At 41.4% G+C, this 27,029-nt stretch overlaps 2 protein-coding genes across 3 annotated transcripts in view; one reads left to right on the top strand and one right to left on the bottom strand.

Moving 5' to 3' along the window:
• Positions 1–14,740, top strand: part of CUNH11orf65 (chromosome unknown C11orf65 homolog) — a 27,197-nt gene extending 12,457 nt beyond the window's left edge. The window contains exons 4-8 of the mRNA XM_050119492.1: positions 3,467–3,667; positions 5,710–5,840; positions 8,778–8,948; positions 11,318–11,373; positions 14,533–14,740. Coding sequence (XP_049975449.1) covers positions 3,467–3,667; positions 5,710–5,840; positions 8,778–8,948; positions 11,318–11,373; positions 14,533–14,690 — 717 coding nt within the window. The 3' untranslated portion in view covers positions 14,691–14,740. The remainder of the gene's footprint in view (positions 1–3,466; positions 3,668–5,709; positions 5,841–8,777; positions 8,949–11,317; positions 11,374–14,532) is intronic.
• Positions 14,741–17,687: 2,947 nt separating this feature from the next.
• The window catches only part of Atm (ATM serine/threonine kinase), a 102,015-nt gene continuing 92,673 nt past the window's right edge, over positions 17,688–27,029 (bottom strand). For both annotated transcript variants that reach the window (XM_050119423.1, XM_050119424.1), the window contains 4 exons: positions 25,398–25,512; positions 24,163–24,226; positions 21,849–21,985; positions 17,688–21,740 (listed from right to left, as the gene is read on the bottom strand). In XM_050119423.1, the coding sequence (XP_049975380.1) occupies positions 21,557–21,740; positions 21,849–21,985; positions 24,163–24,226; positions 25,398–25,512 (500 nt within the window). In that variant the 3' untranslated portion in view covers positions 17,688–21,556. The remainder of the gene's footprint in view (positions 21,741–21,848; positions 21,986–24,162; positions 24,227–25,397; positions 25,513–27,029) is intronic.

The following is a 27,029-nucleotide window of genomic DNA, read 5'->3' as shown; positions in this document are numbered from 1 at the left end:
TTGTCAATCTTAATGACTCTCTCAAAGAATCAATCTTTTGTTTCATTGATTCTTTGTACTTTTATTCTTTTTTATTGATTTTTTAATCCCAGAGTTTCATTATTTCTTACTGTCTTCTCATCTTGGGTGCAGTTTCCTTCCTTCTGTTCTAGAGTTTTCAGGTGTGCTGCTAAGTTACTATATGAGATAGCTCCAATTTTTTTTAACGTAGGTACTTAGTGCTATGTTCTTCCATCTTAGAACTGTTTTATTGTGTCCCATAAGTTTAGGTCCATTGTGTGTTCATTTTTATTCAATTCTAGAAGGTCTTTAATTTAATTCTTAATTTTTGCCTTGACAATTTTTTTTTCATCCAATAGTGATTTGTTTAGTTTCTGTGAGTTTGCAAGCTTTCTGTTATTGTTGGTATCCAGTTTTAATCTGTGGTGGTCAGTTAGGATGCAGGGAGTTATATCAAATTTTATATCTGTTGAGACTTTCTTTGTGTTTGACTATGTAGTCAATTTTGGAAAAAGTTCCATGAGGTTCTGAGAAGGTATATTCTTCTGCATTCGGGTGAAATGATCTGTAAATATCTATTAGGTTCATTTGGTTTATAATGCCAGTTAGCTCCAGCATTCTTTGTTTAGATTTTGTCTGGATGACCTAGTGGTTAGAGTGGGGTATTGAAGTTTTCCACTATCACTGTGTGAAGGTCAATATGCAATTTAAGTTATAGTGGTGTTTCTTTTATTTACTTGGGTACCCTTGTGTTTGGTGCATAGGTGTTAAGAATTGTAATGTCTCCTTGGTGGATTTTTCCTCTGATGACTATATAGTGTCCTTCCCTATCTCTTATTAGTTTTGGTTTGAAGTCTATTTCATCAGATATTAAAATTGCTACACCAGCTTGCTTCTTAGGTCCATTGAATAGACATCTCTTTAGCCTGGGTGATGTCTATTTTTGATGTTAAGATACATTTCTTGGATGCATCAGAAGTATGGATCCATTTTTGCATCCGTTCTGTTAGTCTATGTCTTTTTATTTAGGAATTGAGACCATTGATGTTGAGAGATATTAATGAGCAGTGTTTGTTGATTGTTATGTTGTCGTCATGGTGGTGGTGTGTGTATGTATCGGGGTGGGAGTGTGTGTGTGTGTGTATGTATGTATGGGGGTGGAAGTGTGTGTGTGTGTGTATGTATGTATTGGGGCGGGAGTATGTGTGTGTTTTCCCTGGTTTGATTTACTTGTCGGGGACCATTCCCTGTGTTTTCTGGGGTGTGGTTAGTCATTTTAGGTTAGAATTTTCCTCTCAGCATCTTCTGTAGGGCTAGATTTGTAAATAGATATTGATTAAATTTGGTTTTATCATGGAGTATCTTATTTTTCCATCTGTTTTAGTGGAAATTTTGTTTGGGCTAGCATCTATGGTCTCTTTGAGTCTATAAAATATCTTTCCAGGCCATTCTGGTTTTTAAAGTCTCCATTGAGTTGAGAAGTCAGGAGTTATTCTAAATAGGTCTGCCTTTATATGTTACTTGGTATTTTTCCCTTTCAGCTTTTAATATTCTTTGTTCTGTATGTTTAGTATTTTGATCAATAGGCAGCAGGGGTCGAGGGGATGACTTTGTTTTCTGATTCAGTCTATTTGGTGTTCTGTATAATTTAATAGGCATTTTCTTTAGGTTACAGAAATTTGATGATTTTGTTGAAAACATTTTTTGTGCCTTTGACCTGTGTCTCTCTTCCTTTCCTCTATTCCAATTGTTCTTAGATTTGGTCTTCTAATAGTGTTCCAGATTCCCTGGATGCTTTATGCCATGATTTTTTTTTTTTAGAGTCAACATTTTTTTTTGATTGACTTAGCCATTTATTCTATTGTGTCTTCAAATATCTGACATTCTCTCTTCCATCTCTTGTATTCTGTTGGGGAGACTTACCTCTGAGGTTTCTACTTGAGTTCCTAAATTTTTCATTTTCAGATTTCCCTCAATTTGGGTTTTCTTTATTGAGTCTATTTCCACTTTCAGGTCTTGAACTGTTTTATTCATTTCCTTCCACTGTTTGCTCATGTTTTCATAGATTAAGAGATTTGTTCATTTTTTTTCTTTAAGAGCCTCTATCATATTCCTAATGGCTACTTTAAGGCCCTTGTCTAGTGTTTCAGCTCCACTGCATTTCTCAGGGCATGCTGGGCGAGGGTTGCTGGGCTCTAGAGAAGAGAGATTGTTCTGGCCATTTTCTTGGTTATATGCTGGTGTCTCGGTATCTGGGTTTGGGAAGATTGTAATTCTAGGTAGTGATGCTGATCTTGTCTTTGTTGGTTGGGTGTTTTGTTTCTTGGTTTCTGTGGCCCTCTCTGGTTCTTAGGAGATTGTAGTCGCTGTGTGTTGCCTGATAGGAATTTTTTTTCTGGGATCCTGATAGATGTGGCCACTGAGGGTTCCAGATAAAATGTATTTCTAGATTATTGGGCACTCACAGGTAAGAATGGGGATGGGACATTGGAGCACCGGACTGAAATCTCAAGGTCCAAATCAGGAGCACCAGGAGAGAGATCACGAGTAAGGAACTCAGGACCGCGAGGGGGGCACCCACACACTGAGACAGTGGAGATGTCCTATCGGGAACTCACCAAGGCCAGCTGTCCTGGGTCTGAAAAAGCCTGGGTTAAAACTTGTCTCGCTGAACATAGTTGACAATGAGGACTACTGAGTCCTCAAGAACAATGGCAATGGGTTTTTGATCCTACTGCACTTATTGGTTTTGTGGGAGCCTAGGCAGTTTGGATGCTCACCTTACTAGACCTGGATGGAGGTGGGTGGTCCTTGGACTTCCCACAGGGCAGGGAGGGGGACTTGAGGGGGGGGGGGGGAGGGAAAGGGGAGGCGGCGGTGGGGAAGAGACAGAAATCTTTAATTAATTAATAAAGAAATAAGTAAATTAAAAAAAGAATGGGGATGGGCTAGAAGGGAGATTTGGAGGGAGGGAGGAAAGCAGGGTATTCCACAGGACCTGGTTAGTCCCCTGGAGTGCGGGAAGAGAGTGAGGAGAGGCCTCAGAAGGTCCACTACAGAGCTGGCGATGAGGCTGGGGGATTGGGTTTAGAGGAATCGAGAGAAAGGAGAAGATCTGCAGTTGCCTGTGTGTGCCCAGGGAATGCCTGCTGGATTAGCAACTGAGATAGAGCAATGAAGTGGAGGAAGGAGGCTAGGAGGGCAAGATGTGTGTGGTCCACTGGAGATGGGACAACAGAGCTGAAGGGCTTCAGCAGGTGGTCTGGGGCAAAGCTTAGTCAGGGGGATTGGGTTTGAAAGAGCTGAGGAAGAAGTGAAGAGCTACAGTTGGCTTACCTGATTCCTTGGCTGGAGTTCTGATTTGGCAGTTTTAAAGCACACTTACTTGAAGTGCCAAAGAATTTTAACAATGTAATCCATGTCTGTTACCGCCTTACAATGACGCTTTGAACTTTCCCATCTACAGGTTAAATTTCCACCGGAGATATACTATAAAATTTTTACTCACAGACATGTTGAAGATCTGTGTGCTAACAGCCCTAGAGATTACACAAAACTTCCAGCAAGATACACATCTCATAACAAGAATGATCCGCCTCCGGTTGAGGACCACAGTGGCTGGTACCGCCGCATAGAGAACAATGGCTGGAGGCCTGTCACCCAGAGAGTAAGACAATGGCAATAGTAGTCATTTTTATTTTTATATATTTAGAAATTAATCTTGAGTTTTAAAAGTAATGGTTGTGATTCAATTGAAAAAATGCTAACTTAGCTATTCTGGAGTTGTTAAATATGATAAATTGTTATCCTTGGATATTATTTGAATTATTATTCTGTGGGTGTGTGGGTGTAAATGGTGTGTGTGCGAGCATGGGGGATCACGTGCTCCATGTAGACAGCTTATAGGTGTTGGCTCTCCTCATACCCAGGTCGTCAGGTTTGGGTGGTGTTTTTACATGGTGAGTTGACTCATTGGCTCCTTACGCTTAATTTTTTTCAACACAATAATTATTTTTTTTGGTTTTTCGAGACAGGTTTCTCTGTAGCTTTGGATCCTGCCCTGGAACTAGCTCTTGTAGACCAGGTTGGCCTCGAACTCACAGAGATCCGCCTGCCTCTGCCTCCCAAGTGCTGGGATTAAAGTCGTGCGCCACCACCGCCCAGCTAACATCATAATTTTTTATTGGTTCTCTGGGAATTTCACATCGTGCACCCCAACCCCACTCATTCCCCAGTCCTTCCATGCCTGCCCTTCACCCCTGTAACTTCCCATCCAAAGGAAGCAAACAAAAGTAAAAATTAAAAACCAAACAAAACCAACATCTTGCCGACCCCTCTGAGCAACTACCTGCTTCTCTATCAACATCAGCCTTCTCCCACACCCATCACGGCTGTCTCATCTCCAGGTCCGCCTGGCCTGTACCACTCCTCCCCTCCATCATGCCTCTCTATCACATATCCATCTGTTGTAGTGGACTAGGAGCTCCAGTGTGTCACACAGTACACCCTTTTGCCTAAACAGCTTTACTTGCCAACATTCCCTGCAGTGAGTCACTGGCCTGGTTCAAGGCCTCTGGTTTCTGCTACACCATCAATACTGACCGGACCTTCACCAAGATTCCTCTTGGATATCATGCTGTTGCCCTAGCATGGAGATCCTATGGCTATGGTTCCACAGGACCAACCCCTTCACACGTTCCAGCAACTCATAAATGGGGTAGATGCTGGGGACCCAGGTGGCAGCACAGGCCACTCCCATCAGTCTGGTCCTCACTGCTGTCATGTCTCCAGTTACACCTCTCTCCACCGCATAAGAACTGCCCACATCTCTCTCCTCTCTATCCACCACATACATGCTCATCATGAGGCAGTGGGCAGGCTTCTCTTATGTTTATTTTTAACAATCAGGTTTGCAACTAGGGCATTTTTATTTTCTCTCTGCTAACTATATACTCAAAACCCCGATTATAGGATGTGGTACACTTATATAACAAAATTTTTCAATGTTTGAGATGTTTAAAATGACCAAGGTGTGAATCCACTCATTCAGTACTTGATTACGTGCCTGTCATACACTAGGCACAGTTCCAGATGCTAAGCACACAGTGGTAAGAAGACACAGCTCCTTCTCTCACAAAGAATGCTGTACCTAGGGATCAGTCAAGTAGGCAGGATGCTTTCGTGTGGTATGGGAAGTGGTTAAACAGTGCAAACTGTTGGGAGACACAGCAAACGTTATCTAGTGTTGTGGAAAGAGAAGATAAACTGGAACTGGGAAAACAACCAACCAGCTAGGAGGACACGGCATTCAAAGACACCACAGTTTGGGACATAGCAGTAGACACTTCTTTTCTGAGTGGATATAATCCTTGAGGATAGTCATGAAAAGCCAGCGGCACTAGGAGGGGCTGGTATGTTCAGGTGAGATGAGACGGACATGCTTAGCACAGGCCTGCTATGCATTTATTTCACCAAGTACTGAAGGAATGCGTCAGTGCACAAGTGGTTTGCCAGTGTTGCTATAACATGTGCTTCTGAACCTGCTGTGTTATTAATGGGCACATGACTTAATGAGAGCTGCCTCAAAAAGGCTGGCTTCTCTTCTACCCCTCTCCTGTGCGTTTCCACCAACACAAAGTTCTTGTCTATGGAGGGTCCTTCACAATCAGTATTTTAATTCTGTGTGTATTCCTCTCCACTCGGCCATAGTTTTGGGTGCCATTTGAAAATGAAGTGTTGGAAAGCACAAAGGAAAGTGAATTCCATTTCTCTAAACTGAAGAGAAAGCAAGATATGGAAAAGAAAAGAAAAATTAAAAAGATAGAATGGATGCGGGAAATGTAAGTAGATAATTTGGTCATATTAAAGAAATAGTATTTTTTTCAAGATTTTTTCTTTTTATTATTATTATTACTACAAATTTTCACCTCCTCCCCTCCTCCCATTTTCTTCCCCCTCACCCCATTCCCCCTCCCCTTTCCTCTCCAGTCCAAAGAGCAGTCAGGGTTCCCTGCCCTGTGGGAAGTCCAAGGTCCTCCCCCCTCCGTCCAGGTCTAGGAAGTTGAGGATCCAAACAGACTAGGTTCCCACAAAGCCAGTACATGGAGTAGAATCAAAACCCAGTGCCTATATCCTTGGCTTCTCAGTCAGCCCTCCATGTCAGCCACATTCAGAGAGTCCGGTTTGATCACATGCTCCATCAGTCCTGGTCCAAAGAAATAGTATTTTTGAGAAAAGAAGTTAGAGAACTCTTACTACTTAATTTTGAATTCTAAGGCTTACAAGACAACTGCAATAAAGACATTGTGACCAGAATAAAGCCACAGAGATGACTGGGTCAGACCATAGGACTGAAAAACAGACCCACACATACACTGTTAGTTGGTTTTTTAAAAGCAAAGTGCCCGGTTTTTCTCTGCTGCTTTGAGAAGATAATCTGACCACAGCAATTTAAGGGAGTGAAGGGTTCATTTCAGCTTGCAGGTTACCGTCCATCACTGAGGGAAGTCTGGGCAGGAGGCCATGTACTACTTGAAGCAGAAACCATGGAGTAATGCTGCTTGCTGGCTCATCTTTAGCTAGCTTTCTTCCAGCCCAGCACCTGCCCACAGAATGGAGCTGACCAGGCAAACTGGGTCTTCCATATTAACTAATGATCAAGACAACCCCCACACACATACCCATAGGCCAGTCTGATCTGGACAATTAAAATGGCTAGGACATTGCACGAGGAATTGCATTTAGAAGACACTGCCCTTGTACTTGAGATGCAGGCATTCTTTGAGCAATTTTTTTTTAGGTCAGGTCTAGTGATGAGGTGGTGAGTTCCCTCAGTTCTTGGCTCAGAAAGTCTTTATTCATCTTAATGAACTTTGTTCAAACTGTCCAGATCATGGCATCCTCAAGTATTTGGATTACAGCCATGAGCTATCACACAGGGCTTTATTGTATCGAATTCTTCCATTCTGCACAACCACATCTTTTTCTAGGTAGAGACACTTCATTGAGAAGGTTCCATGTCTTTCTACTTTTTGACGTCTTGTACTGATTCAAATATTTTAACAGTGTCACTGTGTCCCAGAGTTTTTCTTCATTTTTTCCATCTGAGATATTACAAAAGACCTATCTTTATGTTCATTTTTTTCTCTTGGTTTAATGCGATGAATCTCTCAACTGCATGATTAATTTGAAATAATGAATTCCTCATTTGTAAAGATTTCCTTATCTGTATCAGCTAGAAATTTCATTCATGAATTTCCCCAATTTTGTTGAATTTTCTGTCTGTAATTCTCCTGTATCTCGCTGAGTTTTATCAGATTTGTTAAATATTGAATAGGCATTTAATTAGTATACTTTCCCTTTGAAGTCTGTGGCTAGAGTTCTGGTCCCTTGGAAGTTTCATGTTACCTTGTTTTCTCCATACGTCTGTGTCTACACCTGGTGGTTAAGTTGGACTAACTTTACAAATGGGCCATTGGAGTAAAAAGTCATGTCTCTTTGAATGTTGGGCCAGCAAAGGACACTGGCTTTGCTTCCAGTTGGCCTTGGAAATGAACCACTTCCCTGCCATCGTCAGTGGCTCCTGGATACCCTGCATGCAGCAGCAGGTTCAGACTCCCCCAAAATGAGTGTTTACATACAATGAGGAGCATTGTGGGAGCACTATTTCCTTAGGCACTCTGGGGGCAATGTAACATGAGGGGCCTGCTTGCTTGTTGGGGTTTCTGTCCTGCCTGGTACCCCACAGCCGGCAAGTCCCAAAGAAAATCACACAGATATCCATAAGTTATAAAACTGATTGGCCCATTAGCTCAGGCTTCTTATTAACTCTTGTAACTTATATATTACCTTTCATAGTGGAGCAGATCATATCCTGCTTCTTCAGTGGTCTGGGCAGGAGTGCAGGAAGAGCTCCCTGCTTCCCAGAATACTCCTGTTCTCATCTCCCCACCTCTCCTTCCTGTCTGGTTGACCGGCCTATACTTCCTGCCTGGCCAATCAGCATTTATTTAAAACATGATTGTCAGAATACAGACAATTCTCCCGCACCAGGGCAAAGCATTATTTATGTCTGTTTACTACAGGTTCAGGCCTTCTCTGGGAATTTTTTTGTAGCTCAGGTCTAGTAATGATGAGAGTCTGCTGATGATACATTCGTCTTCTCCATGAATTTCTGTGTTCCCTGTTCTTGGTAAGGACTACTAATGTCTCCCTATTCACGTTTGGTAGGAACATGGACCTTAAACTAATGCTTAAGAGGGAATCCAGTCAGAAGGAGCACGTGCTCAGAGTCAAATCTGCAACTCCTTGACTTCTCCAAGTCTCAATTCTTTATATAAGAAAGCAGAAACAACCACCACAAGTGACTGTCTTTTTTAAAGAAAGATATGAAAATTATGCAGTGTATAAGACATTAAGATGTAGATAAACCTCCTTTCCCCTTCACTTGCTGTTAGCCTCGTGACTTTGTAGAGGTCACATGACTCCTCCTGGTCTTAGTTCTTCACCTGTAAGACCAGAGAGCTGGCTTAGTCTCTAAGAGTCTTCTCAGAATTGGATTCAGATTTTGTTATGAAACTTACAGCAGCTGAGTAAGTGAAGTCTTTCTGGTTAGTGATTAGTTTGCCCCAGGAAGAGTCTATCACACTGGTCTTAGTTTAGAAGTATACAGAACAAAAGCTTGATTTAATTTATAATTTTAATATATAACCATCAATTGTATTCACTTCTAATCACTTATTGCAAAGGATGTGTGTCACTTCTTTTCCCTTATTTAGGTACTACCTGGGAAGCCTGGAGGCCAAGGTGACCCATCTTGAAACGCTAGGCCTAATTCACAAAGCCACAAAAGGACTAATCAAGAGCATTGAAAATGGCGGCGTAGATTCTGTGATGGAATGGGAAGTAGACGAAGTGCTGAACTGGACGAACACACTCAACTTTGATGAGTAAGTTACAGCCACTCACAGGGGGATGAAGTCCTGTATTTTTCTTTCTAGAATTTCCTGTTTCCAGGTTGAACCTTGGGTTATGAACATAACCTTTAAAAATATAATTTGTCTAAAACAGAAAAGGAAAAACTGATTTTGAGAAAATATAGCAAGGCAGAAGAGTAGATTACAGCAGCTACGTCTAATTTACTGTTTTACTTTGGGATTCAGTATTATATTTATATAAAGCTTTAATTGCATTAATTATGTAAATTAAATAAATTAAAGATTTATATATAAATATTTAAATATAAATATAACTTATATATAAAGCTTTAATTTAATTGCATTAATTATGTAAAGAAATAGCTTCAATCTATATGGTCTACTCTTTTTAGATATTAAAAAACTGTACCAGTAACTTAAATGGCCATTGAAAGGTATTTTTAGGATTTTGTGTGGTGGGAATTTCAGTTCACTACAGTCATCAGGTAAACGCCAGCCGAAAGCGCAGTGGGGACTTGACACGACCAGCCCAGCGTGGCTAGTAACGAGCGCTGGCAGGAGTGCTGAGAGCGGAGCCTTGATACACGGCTGGCAGGAATGTGCGGTGGTCCCGCCGCTCTGGGAGACGGCTGGTGATTGCTCAAGTGTTGCCATGTAACCCAGCAATACCACTCCAGAGGCTGCACAAAGGAAAAGGAAAATGTACATCCATGCAAAGACTAGCCAAACATTCACAGAAACATTTTACAGCGAGGAAAAACTTAGAAGTAATCCAAATGTCCATCAGGTGAGGGTAAGGCGAGTAAAGCGCAGTTTGTTCGCACAATGTAGGGTTGCTCAGCAGCAGAGCAGAGAAGTTCTGGTACGTGCCATGATGCCCATGGAATTGTCGCGTGATAGCAGCTTAATTACAAGTGATATATGCAGAATAAGTACGTTTAGAGACGACATATATTAGCAGTGGTTGATTACCTGAGGCTGTGGACCAGGGATTACAGGGAGGTTACAACTAAGGAACGTTGAGTGTCTCCTGGCTGTAATGACAATGTTTGAAAATGGACTGTGGGGAAAATGCACAACTCTGAATATACTAACCGTCTCCGAACCATGCGTGGACTGTAGAGCCAACAAGTCGTACCTCAGCATCGCCGTTAAAATGTTCCATGCATATTCAGCTGCAACAAGAACTGTGGATATTGCATGGGCAAAGAGAAAAATTATAAAGATGGTAAAGAAATGGGAGACATTAGAAAGAGGGAGTTAAAAGGGGACAGGAAGAACTGAGGTGTCAGCCATTGACAGAACGTGAGGAAGAGACCAGAGGAAGTAGGTGATAAAAGGGAAACTTCCCATTATTCAGAGACGTCCTTGTCATCATGTCTGAGGAGATGCTGGCCTAGACAAGCCCGAGCTGCCAGTCATCTCTCTGTTAGACTCTGTGGGATGAACACACCTTCTTTTGACATGGTGAGAGAAGTGAAGAGCCACATTTTTCGCCTAAATGTTTCCAAATTATGTACTTCTTTCCGTTCACTCCAGTTAAGTATATAAAAAGCAAAGTGTTTCGCTGTACCCCGACAAGAACTCAGGCGAGGTGATTGCTGGGAGTGTACAGGCAGCGCTTCTGCCCGCAGACACACACGGTGTCTGATGCAGTCAGGCTCTGCGGCGGCCTGGTCCTAGGCAGCAGTAAACAGCAACCTCCCTAGGCTTTTATGGCATCCGGTCCCCATTACTGTTCTCTTCAGTTATAATGGGTGATGTGGGAGTGATTTCTTATTAATAAAGAAACTGCCTAGGCCCATTTGATAGGCCAACCCTTAGGTAGGCGGAGTAAACAGAACAGAATGCTGGGAGAAAGAAGCTGAGTGAGGAGTCGCCATGATTCTCCCACTCCAGACAGACGCAGGTTAAGATCTTTCCTGGTAAGCCACCTCGTGGGCTACATAGATTATTATAAATTTACTGACACATCCTGTGGGAAAAATTCAGAATCTGGCATTTCTTCCTACAGGAAAATTGGTAAGTTAGTAATTTCTTGGAAAGACCTCTAAAAAATCTGAATAAATACAGGTGAATTTGTTTTAAAAGAGCCTCATTATTTTGAGACAAGGTCTTACTCAACTGTCCTGGAACTCGGAGATCTGCCTACCTGTCTCTGGAGTGCTGGAGTTAAAGGTGTATGCCACCATGGCCAGCGGTTCCATTTGAACTTCTTGTAACTCATCTTGGAGACTGCCTTATAATCACATGTGACCCACTAGGAGGTGGTAAAGTCATGAAAATCAGACACTGAGGCTAGTGAAGATGTGACTATTAGGCATTGTTAACTAGCATTATTTAGTAATAAGTCAATTTAATGCCCATATAATATGTTACAGATATATTGCTACCTGGAAAGAAACTGCTACAAGCAACTCTTCAGCTAAGTTAAAAGGTAGGTGATTGGTTTTTTGTGTATGAGAATCTTGCCTCCATGTAAGCGTACCCCATGCATGAAGTGCCTGTGGAGGCTAAAAGAGGACACCGGATCCCCTGAAACTGGAATTACAGTTGTGTGCCAACACACGGATGCTGGGAACTGAACATGGGTCCTCTGGAAGAACAGTCAGTACTCTTAACCACTAAACCATCTCTCCAGTCCAAAGTAGGTGGTTTTTAGCAATACTTTATGGAAAAACCTATATGGGTCCAAATGATCTGTACATATTCATCATTATCTGAAGAACGTGTATATGCACACATGGATATAAATGTCAGGTCATGATCGTCATGTCTGTCTTTATACGCTGGGCTCTCATTTGAAAATAGGTTTTCTATTTTATTTAAGGCAGGGTAAAAGTTTTGAAAGTTGTATAGCTCATGGTCTCAGTAATGACTTCCAGTGGGCAAGCTAGATTTGGCAAAATGAATGCCTCCAAATGTTGGCAATGTTTAAGTTCCATTCCACTCTTGTCCTTCAGTAACGGCACACTGAATCCTACCACTATGCCACAGAAGTACAATGAGTCTGACGTCTTAGGGGTTCTACGCTGTGATAAAACACCGGGACCGAAAACAACTTGGGGAGGAAAAGGCTTAGTTCATCTACACCCACGTTACACTCAGTCACCCAAGAGGGCAGGGCAGGAGCTGATGCAGAGGCCATGAAGTGCTGCTTACTGTGCTCTCCGTGGCTTTCTCAGTTTGCTTTCTTCTACCACCCAGGACCACCTGCCCAGGGATGGCAATGCCCACAAGAGGTAGGCCCCCCATCCCCCATCACTTGTCAAAGCCATAGCTCAGGCTTGCTTACAGGCCAGTCTTTTAAAGAGGCATTTCTCAGTTAGGAGTCTTTCTACCCAGGTCTGTGTTTGTGTCAAGTTGACCCAACCAACCAGCACAACCATCAAAGACTATGATTTACCAGTGACCAGAATGTAACTCTGCTACCTTGTATGAGAAGCAGCCAGGCAGAGCAGTTAAGAGTGTGGAGTCTGGGTTTGAGTTCCTGTTCTGCTGTTGTTATAACACAGAGAAGAAGCGTAGACTAGGGCTTGACACTTAGCAGAGCTTAGGACGCTGCCCAACACATATCACCCCGTCGATATGAGCTATCGTTTTCATTCGTTGTTCACTTACTCCCAGCTCACTGCTGCCACTCAAATCCAGCACGTGATTGCCCATCATCCCTTCTGCGATGGTTCCCATGCTGATAATGCCCAGGGCCATTCTACACACAACAGATAGTGTGAACTCTTAGCAACTACTGTGGAGAATGAATTTAACTTGATCTTTCAAACAAACATATGAAACAGGTTCTATTATCTGCATTTTCTGAGGGAGGAGAGACGATATGACTTGCTCAAAGCCAGTCTGTGCTAGGATTTGAACTAAAGCAGGTTAAGACTTCACAGCTGAAACACTGTCATAGTCTGCTGCCTCAAATACACGCTTTCCACATATAAACCATGGCCTCTGGCTGTACCTACACGAACATGTCCCGCATTTCACTTCTACTCTTCGTTTTCAGACCCATGCCTGTTCCTCAAACACACCAAGCAGTTTTTACATTGGGGATTAATGGAATCAGTGCTGATCTGTTAGACTGTCTTATACGGTGTAATCTGTATAGTCCAGCAACGGCTCCCTCGGGACAGTCTGAGAATCCCGCGGCTGCTCATTCCATGGGGGCTGGGTGCAACATCAGCACTGGAAGCTGGATGGGTCCCTGGAGAGCTGCTGACCTTAAGGACACATCAGAAACCTGAAGAAGCTGATTCTGCTCTCAGAGAAAGAATGCAGCAACAGCATAGACGAACTTGCCATTATAATGAAAGCAAGCAGGCAAAGCAAGCCTTTCCTTTCCACCTTCTCTTATTTTGGGCTGCCACCAAAAGGTGCCACCCATATTGTGGGTGGGCCTTCGTACTTCAATTAACCCAGTAAAGCAAATTCCTCATGGGATAGCTGATTCCAGACAGAGTAAAGTTGACAACCAAGTCGAACCATTACAATGGCCTTCTACAGAACAATTTTGGTAACTGTCTTTATAATAAAGGGCAAGGAGATTAAAGCATTGCTATAGAAATCACAAGAAGTACACACTTAAGTGATTTACTGATAAAGAATATACATGACAGATACAAAAAAGGAAACAATTTCTAAATAATTGTTTATAATAATAAGTTCTAAAAGGTTATGGTAAAAATATGCTCCTTCCAATTATCATATTGATAAGGGTAAGGGAAAGCTACCTTAAATACTGTGGAAAGATGGTGGCACCCGGAGAATATGTATGCTACCTTTTAAGAAGCTAGAGAAAGCCAGACACTTGAGGTAGGCAGGCATATCTCTAGTTCAAGGCCAGCCTGATCAACATATTAAGTTCCCAGGATAGCCAGGGTGACATAATACAAAGACCTGTCTCAGAAACAAAACAAAGCAAAGAGACAGGGTGTGCATGTGTGTACACAGGGGCTGGATGGGGCAGGTATCCAGAGCAGATTCATAAACAGACAAGATAGTTCATTTGGGAGTGAAGAAACGGCTCTAGCTAATTACAAAGCACTCATTCCAAACACAATGGACCATCTCATTTAGTTATCACAAATCCAGGCAGGTTCTGGGAATGGCTTAGTGGAGAAGACCACTTGACTGTGCAAGTTTAAAGACCCTGGCACAAGAAAGGCCAGGCACAGCCTGTGGGTGCCTGTAACCATAGCATGAGGGAGTGGACACACGTGGATCCGAGAGGCTCCATGTTCAGTGAGATTTTAGGGCAGCGTGAGGATACCTCACAACATCCTCTGACTCCCATGGGGGTATATACACCATGCAGCAGGTGCTACCACAATCTTAAATTTTACAGATGAAGACTTGGACTTACAGAACATCAACGACTGCCCCAAATTACAGAGGTATTTTTGGGTAGGTCACACCTAGAACTTGGGTCATACAGAGACCTGTGTAGAGAGGAACAGTGGTTAAAATAGAATGAGTAGAGATGGGGGCATTGAGAATTTCTGTTAAACAGCAATAAGGACATGTGTTCAAAGTGTGACGGGAAGGACTTACAGACAGGACACTGTTGTAACCATCTGTCATTTCTTTTCAGATGTGAGGCTTCAACAAATCCAGAAAAACCTGTATAACTATGATGAGTCAGAGGCACCAACGGAAGGGCCATATGAGGATAATTACTATGAAAATACTTACGTAAGGCCACAGTTCACTAGCTTAACACCCAATTCCATGTTTGGAATGAAACCATAAAGGACTTCCTTTTCTGAGCAATGGCCCTTCAAGCCCATTTTTCAGTTAAAGCCAGGAGACTGGATATTTCGACTGTAATGACTTATGTATATGTTTGCTCCTATTAAGGAGGACTTCAGAAATACTACACTGGACAGTGTATAGTTCTTCCTGGTATTCTGGTAAACTGTAGTTGTCTGAAATCACACTTAAAATAAAGTATATTTAGGTTGTTTAAAAAAAAAAACCTCCAAATGCAATTTGCTTTTAGCACAGTTGCTCAGGGCAGAGCTTATTCACTGTACAAATGGCCCTCACTTATTTTTTTCCTGAACTGTCCACTTAAGTATTTTTTAAATGATGCACAGGTAACAATTTACACATTTCAAGGGGGGAAGTGTATTTCACAACGCATATACAACGTGTACCCGTCAAATCTGGGTGGTCAGGGTTCCATCTCCTTTAGTTTGGTGCCTTTGGATGGAAGCAGTGAATGTAGGAAGCATGGATTTCTTTGATATGTTGGTTTCCTTTAGATAAACACCAGAAGTACCACTGCTGGATCACACAGTAGTTTTGCTTTGAATTTTTTGGAGTAGCCTCAGGGACAGACATATCCAAATACAGTTAACAGTGATTTAAATACCTCATCAATAAATCATCCTCTTCTAGAAAAAGAAATGTGGTTTATATGTACAGCTGAGTACTATTTAGCCATAAAAAGAGTAAAATCATGTCACCTATCATCTGGGAGAAAATGGATCTGGAGAGTATCATGTTAAATAAAATAAAAGTCAGACATAGCAAAACCAACAGGCACTCTTGTGTCACACGGAAATAAAAGGGAGGAGGAAACCTCCCCAAGAGAGGAGAATGAAGATCGGACATGATCAGTAAATTTACACACATGCACACACACAGAATCAATATGCCTTAGGTTCTGTGCCTCTGTAGTAGGGTAGCTATAAGAAACAATATTCTGTATATTTCCAAAAGCCTGAGAGAAAGGGCTGTAAGGACTTACCATAAAGAAACTATACACCCGGGGCTGGAGAATTGGCTTAGTGGTTGAAAGCACCAACTGCTTTTCCCAAAGACCAAGGTTTGATTTTCAGCACTGACATGTGACTCACAACTATCTAATTTCAGTTCTAGCCAATCTACTGCCATCTTCCAGCATGTGAGTGGTACACAGACATAAACGCAGGCAAAAACCCATCCATACACCTAAAAACAAACAACGGAAGCCCTCTTGAGGAGAAACAACCTGATGGCATATGTTTTCAATCTCAAGAAATCATACATTGTGAGAATTAAAAGGTGAAAAAAAAAAAAAGCCCCAAACAAAAGGACACCATTTCTGGTTTTATACCAGAAAACTAAGGACAGAGTCCTAAAAAGATGTCCACATACCCATGTATGTTATGATAGCATTCTATTGTTGGGGTAAAATGCCTGAGGTTCACAATTTATCAGACTCCTTCACTTCAGGTTCTATGGTGAGACAGTATCACGCTAGGGAGCAAGTTGTCTTGCAAAGCTAATCATTTCTAAGGCAGGGAGCAGCAACACAAAGAGGCACCAGGATTCCACTTTATGAGTTCAAAGGTCATAACCCGCCTCTCCCCTACCTGCACTGGCCTACCTCCTAAAGATCCCACCAACTCTCAGGTGCTGAAAGTGTATGGCTGACTTAATCTTAGGAAACCTAACAGAGTGAACACCAAAGTGACACGCTCACTTTCGGAAAGTGGTCATTTTCAGCAAGTACAGTAACTGTTAACCCAACCCCAAAGCTTCGCAGCAGTCCAGGGATTTCTTTAACAGGAAAAGGGACACAGACGCCTCACTAAAAACCCTTCAGGAAACAGAAAATGGGGAAACACTGACACTTGAGCGCTGGCCATGAGCCATAGGACTGTTCAAACATGACGGCTTCTATCTTCCATTATCGCTGCCCAAGCAGAGGCTGTGGCCGAAAGAGTAGAGGAAGATAAAGTAACAAAACAGTATTAGATCTGGGAGGGAAAAAAAAATAATTATTCATAGCAGATATGAGCACCTAAAACACCAGTTCTCAACCTGTGGGATGTGACCCCTGTGGCGGGGATTGAATGACCCTTTCGTAAGGGTCACCTGAGACCACTGAGAGCTACAGATTTACCTTACAGTTCAATACTGTAGCAAAATGACAGTTGTGAAGTAGCAATGAAAACAATTCTATGGCTGAGAACTGTATTAGGAAGGTTGAGAACCACTGGGGCTGAAAGAACCAACGTAAGTTTCTACAAAGAATAGGTAACATTTCCATGGAGAGTAAGCACCTTAAATTCCAAATAATAAGAGACAAGAGATACCGTATAAAAACCACAATGGTGCCGAGGAAGAAATGAGGTAACAGTATGAGGATCTCCACAACAGAAACGCTAAGACTTGGGTAGTGGTGAAGGGAAGTCCTTACAGAAAAGACTGAACTACCTGTGAATGATGACAGTGGACGATCAGCAAACAGAGGGGAAGGAGCGCTGTACTAATAAGTGTACACTCTTACTCCTGCTGTATACAAAACCACGCACCACGTCAGAGCAAAGTAGGGGGCTTTTATTCCGAGGAGTAATTCCATTATATGAGATTCTAACTAAGTCTGAACCCAGTCTTTCTGGACACTCTGACTACACTGTACACAAAATTCATTTTTCCAGAAGCTGCACAGAGGAACATGAAACTCTCAAGAAGAATGAATTTTAAAATAATATGATAAAATGAAACATCACATTTAGGATATCAGGATCTTCATTTGTCATATCCTGGTGCAACTTAGTTTTTCAGATTTGAGAAATGTCAACTAGATCATTTTCTAAGGCACAGCCAAGAACATGAACGGGGAGCCCTCCTACCTGGATTCTGAACCGAGTGCTGACTTCTGTGCTCACTGCTGTCTCCCTAGGAACTAGCCCCGTGACGGGCACATATCAAATATTTCATAAAATGGACATACACTTACTTGTACAGTTAACATAAACTTGTAAAATTCTTTATTAAAATTTTTTGTAACATTCAGGTAACAATGTAACAGATTACATTTAATAACACTAAACAAATCTATATAAAATATATAATTTCATTAAGGTGCAACTAAAACACTTGAAATGACACTTTTCTCTATTCCATACTGGCCTTCTACTTTAAAAGGTGGTTATTATAAACCTTAAGGTGCCCAAAGTTCTTCCTTTTTGCTTTTGTTCCTTTTACCATATTTAAATTTGTGACAGATTTCTAGGTGCACAATCTTTTCCCCATTTTAAGTGAACACTATGACGACCTTACATTTGGGGCCTGATTTGGGACCACTCTGAGGGTGCACAGGGTTGGAAGAGACTGTTGCCTCCCTCACTCTAGACACACCAGCTGTCTAACTTCCTTTTCTAGCAGCTTCTCTATTTGCTTTTCACTGACTTATACCTGACCAGTGAACGCCAGATTCTTTTTACTAAAAGCTCTTCAACTGAAGAGACTGCTTATATGATACTTGTGTGCAATGTCTTCTGGCCTCAGACAAGTAACCTTTTCCAACTTTTACTTTCTCTGGATATAAAATGGGATACCTGATGTCATCAGTTAACAAGATAATGACTAATCAGCAGCATGAAAAATTTCCAACTGACACTTTAAAATTATTTCTTCATAAAATAGAAGGTATACCAATGTTTTGAATGCCGGCTACCTAAAAAAAATTTGGAATACAATTTGCCCATCAAAAATATATGTTTTAAAGAGTTGTTGTAAAACATAAACCCAGCCTTATACGCACATTTTCTTCTCTCAGGAAAAGGGCACTTAGTGTATAGCTAAGGCATTCAGAACGAAAGTCTGACTTATTTATTGCTCGTATGTGTGATGCTTGTATTTTGAATCTTTGAGTTGTACAGATACGGTACCTTCAACATTTCTGTTTCTGAGGGCTCTCGACTCTGGTTTCCTACTTTTACACATGAAAAACTAAGAAGGTTTTGGAAAATTCAAGGGCTATATATCTGCTGATTATCTAATGAATTGATGGTATGCAAAATCATGCTATAAGGTTTTAATCATCGTGGCTCAACTTACAATCAATGAAATTTATTGTGAGGTAATAAATATCAATGTTGTTGCCATTTTTCCTGACAGGTAAAAGGCATAGATTTTTCTGTGTTTTATACCAGTAACTTTCTCTAATTATAGTATGCTACAAACAGTATTTTTCTATTATTAGCCTAACCGTAGCGTTATTTATATAAGTTCATCATGAAAAGAATTTACACATCAGCAGCAGCTGGGCAATCATCCGCCCGCTGAGATCCACAGTTTGATAGGACTGGACTGGGAGAGCTACTCATCCATTAACCTTCTTGTTGGCTCTCGCCCAAAGATTTCAACTGTGTACTTAGTATATAGGTCTGTTGCCCAGTTTTGCTTTCTGGGATCAAAAGATTTACTAAAATGTAGCTTAGTTTGCTAATTTTATAGGTTTCTAAAGTGATGAAAGGCTTAAGGATATACTTAATATAAACCTACGAATAATTATTTCCAAAAGCAAAACAGGAACATGGCTTTTCCCAGGTGACTCAGAGATGCCGCGGTCTTTTCCTAGCAGATATGGCGGCATTATGACTTGTAACAAGTATCTTTACCTGTCGCTCAAACAAGGCTGGAATGCAGAAGTACTCTGTCTACATGCTATAATTTTATCTATTAATATTTTCCTACTTCCTTTTTCTATAGGTGTATATATTGTATATTAAAAGGGATCTGATAAAACAATTTAGTAATTTTATGTGTATAGGTGAAGCACTTGTCATGGATTTAAACACTGAATACAGTAAAAAAAATTTGTTTTCAAAGCATAAAAAAAGAAAACCATCCAATATTACAAGTTTTTGTTGTAGGAACCAAACATGCTGCTGATAGACATGTCAGGTACTTGACATAAAGGAAATACCTGATTTTTAATACCTGTAAATCTCACCGCATTGGCTCCTGGTAACTGCCCATCTTACTCAAGTTTGTCAAAAATATTTTCTAACTTAATCTTTTTATATTTCAATTAGCTGCTTCTAGGTTTACCTGAAAACCTAATATAAACTTTTCAAAGTCATCGATAAAATATGTTTGTGGCATATAATTCAAGGGTGAAGAACAGATCAATTATTATTCCAACCTCTTCAGTGATTTAACTGCAGAAACATTACAAATTCATTTAACTAGCCATTATTAGCTAATATCATTCTCTATCTATGAGGAGGTCAACACTTTCTTAAAGACCTTCTAAGTTCAACACATCCTCTTGACTACTACAGTAAGTAGATACCAAATATTTATAATATCCAAATTCTGACAAAAGACACAAAGCAGGAAAGTTAAAATGCAAAATAATTTTCATAATAGTTTGCAGAAACCAAGAGTTTGGCTTTGTGTATGTGTGTATATATATACACAATAATGCAAACATCCATATGTGTATCGATGTATATATACATGTGTGTGAGTATGTGTGTGTGTGTGTATGGACTAAAGAATCTTAGCAGCAAGTGAGAGACGTTAGATGCACCTCCCTTCACCCTGCCACCTTGATGAGACACATGCAGGCTTAGCTTTCACTGAAAGGGGTATCAGTACAACACTCTGCCTATTTGCACAGAGATGATAGAGTAGGTCTGTCATGGCCTGGGAGACTCTTCTGCTCTCAGAAATCTACACTATTCCTGAGACCTAGAGCCTGGAGCCGAGGAATGTCTGTGAAGCCCCTGGGGATGAGACGTGAGCAAACTCTCTTGAAGAATCACTCAGCCTAGCCCACGCAGGAGTCACACACACACACATGTGTGAGAAGGGGGCTGAAAATGAGCTCACCTTTCAAGATCACAAACTAGGCCACCAAACTCAAGAATCAACAATACAAACACCCAGCTCTTCCTCTCCAGACCTCATCACTTGGGAACACTGAGTGATCCTGCACCTGAATCAGAACATTTCTTCTGCTTTGGTTTTAGGGACAGGGATTCTCTGTGTAGCTCTGACGGTCCCGCCACGCCTGGCTTGAAAGCAGACCATTTCTTAAGTGCAGGTTTATTCAGTGTCCCCTCCTAAAAATGCCGAGGACCAGAGCTGCCTCTGGTTTTGGATATTTTCAGACTGTAAAGCATTTGTGATGACTGTAAGCTAAGACTAGCTATGCACCTAATCTGAACCTCGGAAATGTGCTCAATATGTCAGAAAGCTTTGGATACTGGAACATCTCATGTTTTGGACTTTGAAACTAAGTGTGTTCTGTGTTCAACCTTTACTACTTTGTTTTCAACACGATTTACTCCATTCCCCGCCACCCCTTTAATCTGCAATTCTGGTTTTGAACTTGGGGCCTCAGACAGTTTGGGCACTTGTTCTATACTGAGCTACACTCCAGTCCAACATTTATTTTAATGTGAGTTTCCCATGATATAGTGACAGTTATAATTTTAACATCTACCCGTTCTACAGCATTACTAAGTACTTTGGAATTCGCACGCACACGCTCACAGTGACGGTCTGGGAACCTGCTTTAACTAAAGACTGCTTAGAGCAAGAGTTACAAACTCATCCTAACACACACCAAAGCAAAACTCACTCTGCTGCTCCCACTGGCTTCAGGTCACTGTGCACCTCAGTGATCCCACTGAAAACAATACAAGCATGATCTTAAGAGTCAACATTCATCCTAACATACAAGAGCAGAAATATTAATTTTTGGCTGGTTATGTATCAAGGAGAAAACTGGTTCAAAAGCAGTTATTAACTAATTCCCATCCAAATAGGGCGGCTGAGATGTAATTTCTGAAGTCTTGAGTTTAGAGTAATTCCTGAGCTGAAGGTCACACCCAAGCTTTCCATCCTGGGAAGAGTCGGCTGAGATTTTTGGGATCCATGGCCTGCTGGATAAGCAAGTTCACCTGTCCACCCACACTGAGCACAGTGCCTTCTTCCACGCCTTTCAGTTTCTCCTGCAGCCTCATCAAGACACGTTCAGCTACTTTGTTGAAACTCTGGTCAATATCACTAAGGATAAAAAACATGAAGAAATCAATGAGGCACAACAGTTAAGGGCTTGGGAATAACAAAATCTAAGTAACTAACAATAGGTCCCTCCTCCTAAAAATCTCCCACCTAAGACTTCGTTTGCATTCTTGATCTTCCGCATTGGGGGTAGAATGGAGGTCAGTCTCATCTTCTGGCCTCTGCTGCAAATACAAAGCTTTTAAAGGATTCATAGTCCAGTCAAAGAGAGGATCGTACAAAAGGACCTAGACAGAAAAAACAAATGATATGCATGTTGATTACATAGTTAACAACAATAGCAACCACATAAAATAACACTAGTCTCGAGCAGCTGGTGGAGGGAGCAGACTAAGAGATGAGTTACGTATTTGTGCAGAGGAGTTATTTTAAATATAAGCTCCAAGGTTCTCATCCCACCCCGAGTTCACTCTTCCCCTAGGGTCAGGTGTCAGGCTGGATGACACTGTCCTAGCTGGAGGAGATTGTCACTGTGGTTTTTACTCCCTTCTCTCCCCAGGTCTATTTCACCTCACTCTTAAGCCATGTTCCCTAATGGAGTTTTAGCTCCATCAAAACTAACATTTTGACCACCATCCTACTACCCACTCCAGTGGCTCTTTTTCTATTAATTAGATCCCAAGCTGAGTGAACCTAATAAAAGGATGTAAAGTATTCAACAGCAAACTGCCCTGCTGTGTGTACACACAGACATTTCTTGTTTCTTAGTCAGACTTAGGCAGTCTTAGTAGTAAGTAGAATACTTGGTTACAGAGGCCAGGCCAGCATCACAGGACCACAATCTTTCTGATAGTCACCTTCACTGGGTTTCCCCAGCATCCACATGCCAGGACTGTAAAATGTCTTCAGTGTATTTTAAGTGTAGGACATGTACTAGATCAGCAGTATCAAAAGCTTTTCATTTTGTACTGCTGCTCTGAGTGTCCTCCAGAACCACTGATAAACCACGGAGGGACTGACTTTAAAAGGAGTGACCTCAGGATTGGGAGTCAAAACACTATTGGGAAGCACTGCCCTAGAGCAGGAGACAGCAGTGATGAAAGAGAAACTGTTCCTTAATATTAGGAAAACCACGGCAAATGACTCTCAGAAATTTGGACTGATTTACCAGGGGCAACAATAGAACTTTGTGTTACTGTGAAGGGTGGGTTTGTTCTAAAGTGATACAGGTATTGTAAGTGGGAACAGAAATCATTTCTCAGATGCAATACTCTCACTCAGACCAGCATGGCAAACTGCTAATTGAATCTTCTAAAGGACACAGCTCCACCCTTACTATGAATCTCAATAGTGCCAGTGAAATACAAATGACTCTCAACCCTGCCTGCACAGGAGGGATTTACAAAACACACACGCTCCTACTTCTTCGTCCCTAAAAATCTGGTTCAAACTCAGTTAACATTACTCTTTAGAAGCAGAATAGGTGATACCTGTGTGCAGTCGGGCCTGTACTCAACTTCCTTTATTTCTCTCTGTAGGAAATAGCTAAGTTCTTGTCTCACACATCCTTACCAGCTTTGTAATGACTGCCAGATGCACACAATTCTCACTTGGTAGAATTAATGTCATAAGCACTGGAAGTATGACTTTTTTCCCTCTCTGCCCTGGGTCTACATGAGATGATAAACCTGATTTAAACACATGTTCGCAGGACACAGCTCCATTCAGATGAACTGTCTCAAAGCTACATAGCAAACAAGAACTGCAAGAGCCTCAACAGCAAACCTCATTCTTCAGTTATATCACTAACAATGTTGGTATTCTGATTTGCAACTAAATTAGCTCTGAAATTTCAAGGGAAAATGACATATATTATTGACTTCATGGAAACCAATCTCAAAACAATCTCATATGGGATACATACAGCTACACTGGTATGTATATGTACACACATGTGTGGGTGTGATGGGACCAGAGGTTGTCAGGTGTTTTCTTCAATCATTTTTCTATTCATTTTTTTTTGGAGACAGTGCCTATCACCAAATCGGTAAACTCACCAATTTGGCTATACTAGCTGTCCATGAGTCCCAAATATCTCCCCCCATCCCCGCTTCCTCAGTGCTAGGATTATAAACATGCACTACTATGCTAGGTTTTTATATGGCTTCTAGGGATACCGACTCAGGCCCTCATGCTTGTGTGGCAAGCACAACAGCAACAGGCCGAAGTGGGATGTCTAGGATGTCAAAGTGCTCATTTATTTATTAGAAATTGGAGATTACTTAAAAATGCTATAATATCCCAAGACACGTTTCTAACCCCAAACATTGTGATGTAAGAAAATGTCCACTGTGTCCCTTTCTGCTGCTGCCCAGCACCAGTCTACATGAAATGAACAATGCTCTTCAAATGAGTGACTTCCTAACAAGGCAGGCTGACCAGTAAAGGAATCCAGATGTCTTACTTCTACAATGGTTAGCAGAGTTTCCTGAGAACTGCGCATAACTTCCATGGTTTTCTCACAGCATCTGCAAGGTGAAACACATTACAAACATGAATTCTATAGCACACCAATATTTCAGTCATCTTTGCCTATATGCACTTATGCATGCATACTTAGATGATCCTTGTTAGCAATTCCCAAAATTTTATTTCAAAGAGCAGACCAGTTGGCAAAGGCAGCATTTAAGAGATGTTCCAGAACTTAATATAAATACAAATACGTGGTGTGTATTTTATAAGCTCAGCACTTATTTAAAAAAAAAACACTACTGCTATGAAATACTTTGTCTTGATTACTGAGGCAAGTATTAATTTACTTTTACAATCTGAGATTATAGACCTTTACTGAGAAAACTATAAAAAAAATCTTTGGCTTTGAACTATACTGGAACATGGTTCTTTCCAGACAGAACTATCTTGAGCCCAATTTGGAGATCTCTATGAGGTCCCTCCCCTTGGAGCTCAAGGACCCCCACTGAAGAGGCAGAGGAAGAACTATAGGAGCCAGAGGGGTTGAGGACCAACAGAATCAACAAACAAGGGACTCACAGGAGCTCAGAGACTGAAGCGGCAATCAAGGAGTCTACGTGGGTCTGAGATAGGTCTTCTGCATATATATTATGGCTGTTAGCTTGGTGTTTCTGACTCTTTTGCCTGCTCTTGGAACCGCTTCCTTTCTACTGGGTTGCCTCGCCCAGCCCTAATATGAGGGTTTGTGGCCAGTCTTATCGCGTCTTGTTATGCCATGTTTGGTTGGTATCCTTGATCTTTTATGAAAGGAAATGGAGGGAGAGTGGATCTGGGAGACAGGGGAGGTGGGGTGTGTCTGAGAGGAGTAGAGGGAGGGGGAACTGAAGTCAGGATGTATTGTATAAGAATAAAAATAAAAACAAAAAACTACTATCTCTTTAATACCCCCAACAATGAGCACCAACAAAACAGTAAAAACAGAGCACGTCAGCTCAGGTTGAGTAACAGTCAAAGTGGGCCTCTTCCAGAGGAGGTCAGATGTGACAACATGTGCCGTGCTGAAGTAAGCCCCGGGTGGCTGGAAAGAACGATTACTGCCCATACCAATGGTCATTTCCTTAGTACTAAGTACCGGGATGTCATTCTACCACTGAATCCCATCATCATATAAATTTATTAGCTGAATAATAAACTTGATAGCAAAAATTGTCTGCCTTCCTCCCTTACCTTCTGAAGACACCTTCCACACCAGTGATGCCCATGCCATCCACGATGTCTCTGCTGAGTCTAAAAGGAACTGTTTCTGGAGTGGGAAGGATTTTTCCCTGCTCAAAGGCCACTCCTAAAATCAAAGATGTGAAGCAAGAAAGTGTGACTGGCTGACACACCGTCTCCTGAAGTACATGCTAACTCTGTAAAGGCAGCAAATAACCTGTCACTCACCTGCTATCAGTACTAGAGGATTACTCTATTTTTGCTTTCCCTGTCTAGTACCCCTCCATCATCTTTGAGAACCACTTCAAATGCAAAAGAACAGCTTACTGGCAAAGGAATGCACATTAAAGGATGATTTAAACAGTGGATAACTGGCATGCTTGAAATGTAGAAGACTCGTGTAGTAAATGTTTTGAGATATAAACTCACATGCTTATTTTGAGGTAAAAATACAGATTCACATGCAATTCTAAGAAATAATGCACAAGGGCCTCCCTACATACCTCTACCAGTCTTTCTCACTACAGGAAAAAACCATGATACAGCATCATAGCCAGGATATGGACACTAGTACAGCCAAGGCACATAACAGTCCATCACTAAGAGGTCCTTCATACAGCCCCTTCATAGCCACACCTACTTTCCTCACTTGGCTTGTCAATCCCTACATCTATCCCCAATCATCTAACAACCACTAACTTGCTTATTTATATAATTTTGCCATATCAAATGGACTATATAAATGAAGTCACACAGAATGCAGCTTTTGGGATGGGATTTCCTCACTAGGAGGACACTCTAATTCTCTTCACCTCTCTGTTGTAGTTAACCCCGGGCTTTATTATGGCCTTCATGGGATATTTTCCTCCTGTGGCTCAGAAGCTGACTCCTTGCAAGGCTGAAGAAATGGCTCAGCAGCTAAGATACCTCTTCCTCATGGTTTCTGAGACCTATTTTTATCTTTTTGTTTTGAGATGGGATCTCATTTCATAGCTCAGACTGGTCAAAAACTCCCTATATAACCTAAGCTGTCCTTGAACTCAGCAATCCTCCTGCCACAGCCTTTTAAGTGCTAGGATTATAGTAACCAAGTCCACTCTGGTTTAGCATTCCCAAAGCCTCCATCTCCAGTATGAGATCAGAATCTCCGCCAGCCCAGGGACTTCAGTCTTCTCTACTGCTGAGAGTCTGACTTGCCATTACATCCAAACGCTTTACTTCCCAGAAATCTCACTGTTTTAAAATAATGTGTAAAACACATAATTTTTCTTATTTTCATTTATTCATTCATTATTTTGTTTGTTTTTTACGAAGCCTGCTGTATTCCTTTGTTAGATGCTTCAGCTGTCTGGAAATCCCTCTCTCAGTCTGCACAACTAACGTTAGTGGTAAAACCTAGAACACAACCATCTTCAACTCTAATCTCCTGGTCACTACAACTCTAGTCCAAACCTTCATCATTTCATATCGACACTATTATTTTCTCTCTTAACTTCCTGGTCCAAATTGCTTAGAAAGTTACCTAAAATTCAAACATGATTGGCTCTTGGTTAAATATTTCCCAACATTTAGCAGATGAAAAGTCAAAACTCTTTAGCCTATCGAGCTTGTTAATCTCCTCCCTCCCTCCCTCCCTCCCTCCCT

Source organism: Alexandromys fortis, unplaced genomic scaffold, assembly GCF_014885135.2.
Source record: "Alexandromys fortis isolate MF-2015 unplaced genomic scaffold, M_Fortis_MF-2015_v1.1 scaffold_167, whole genome shotgun sequence".
NCBI classification, from domain to species: Eukaryota; Metazoa; Chordata; class Mammalia; order Rodentia; family Cricetidae; genus Alexandromys; species Alexandromys fortis.
The sequence above is the reverse complement of the archived record's forward strand: the minus strand, read 5'-3'. Positions and strand labels throughout refer to the sequence as shown.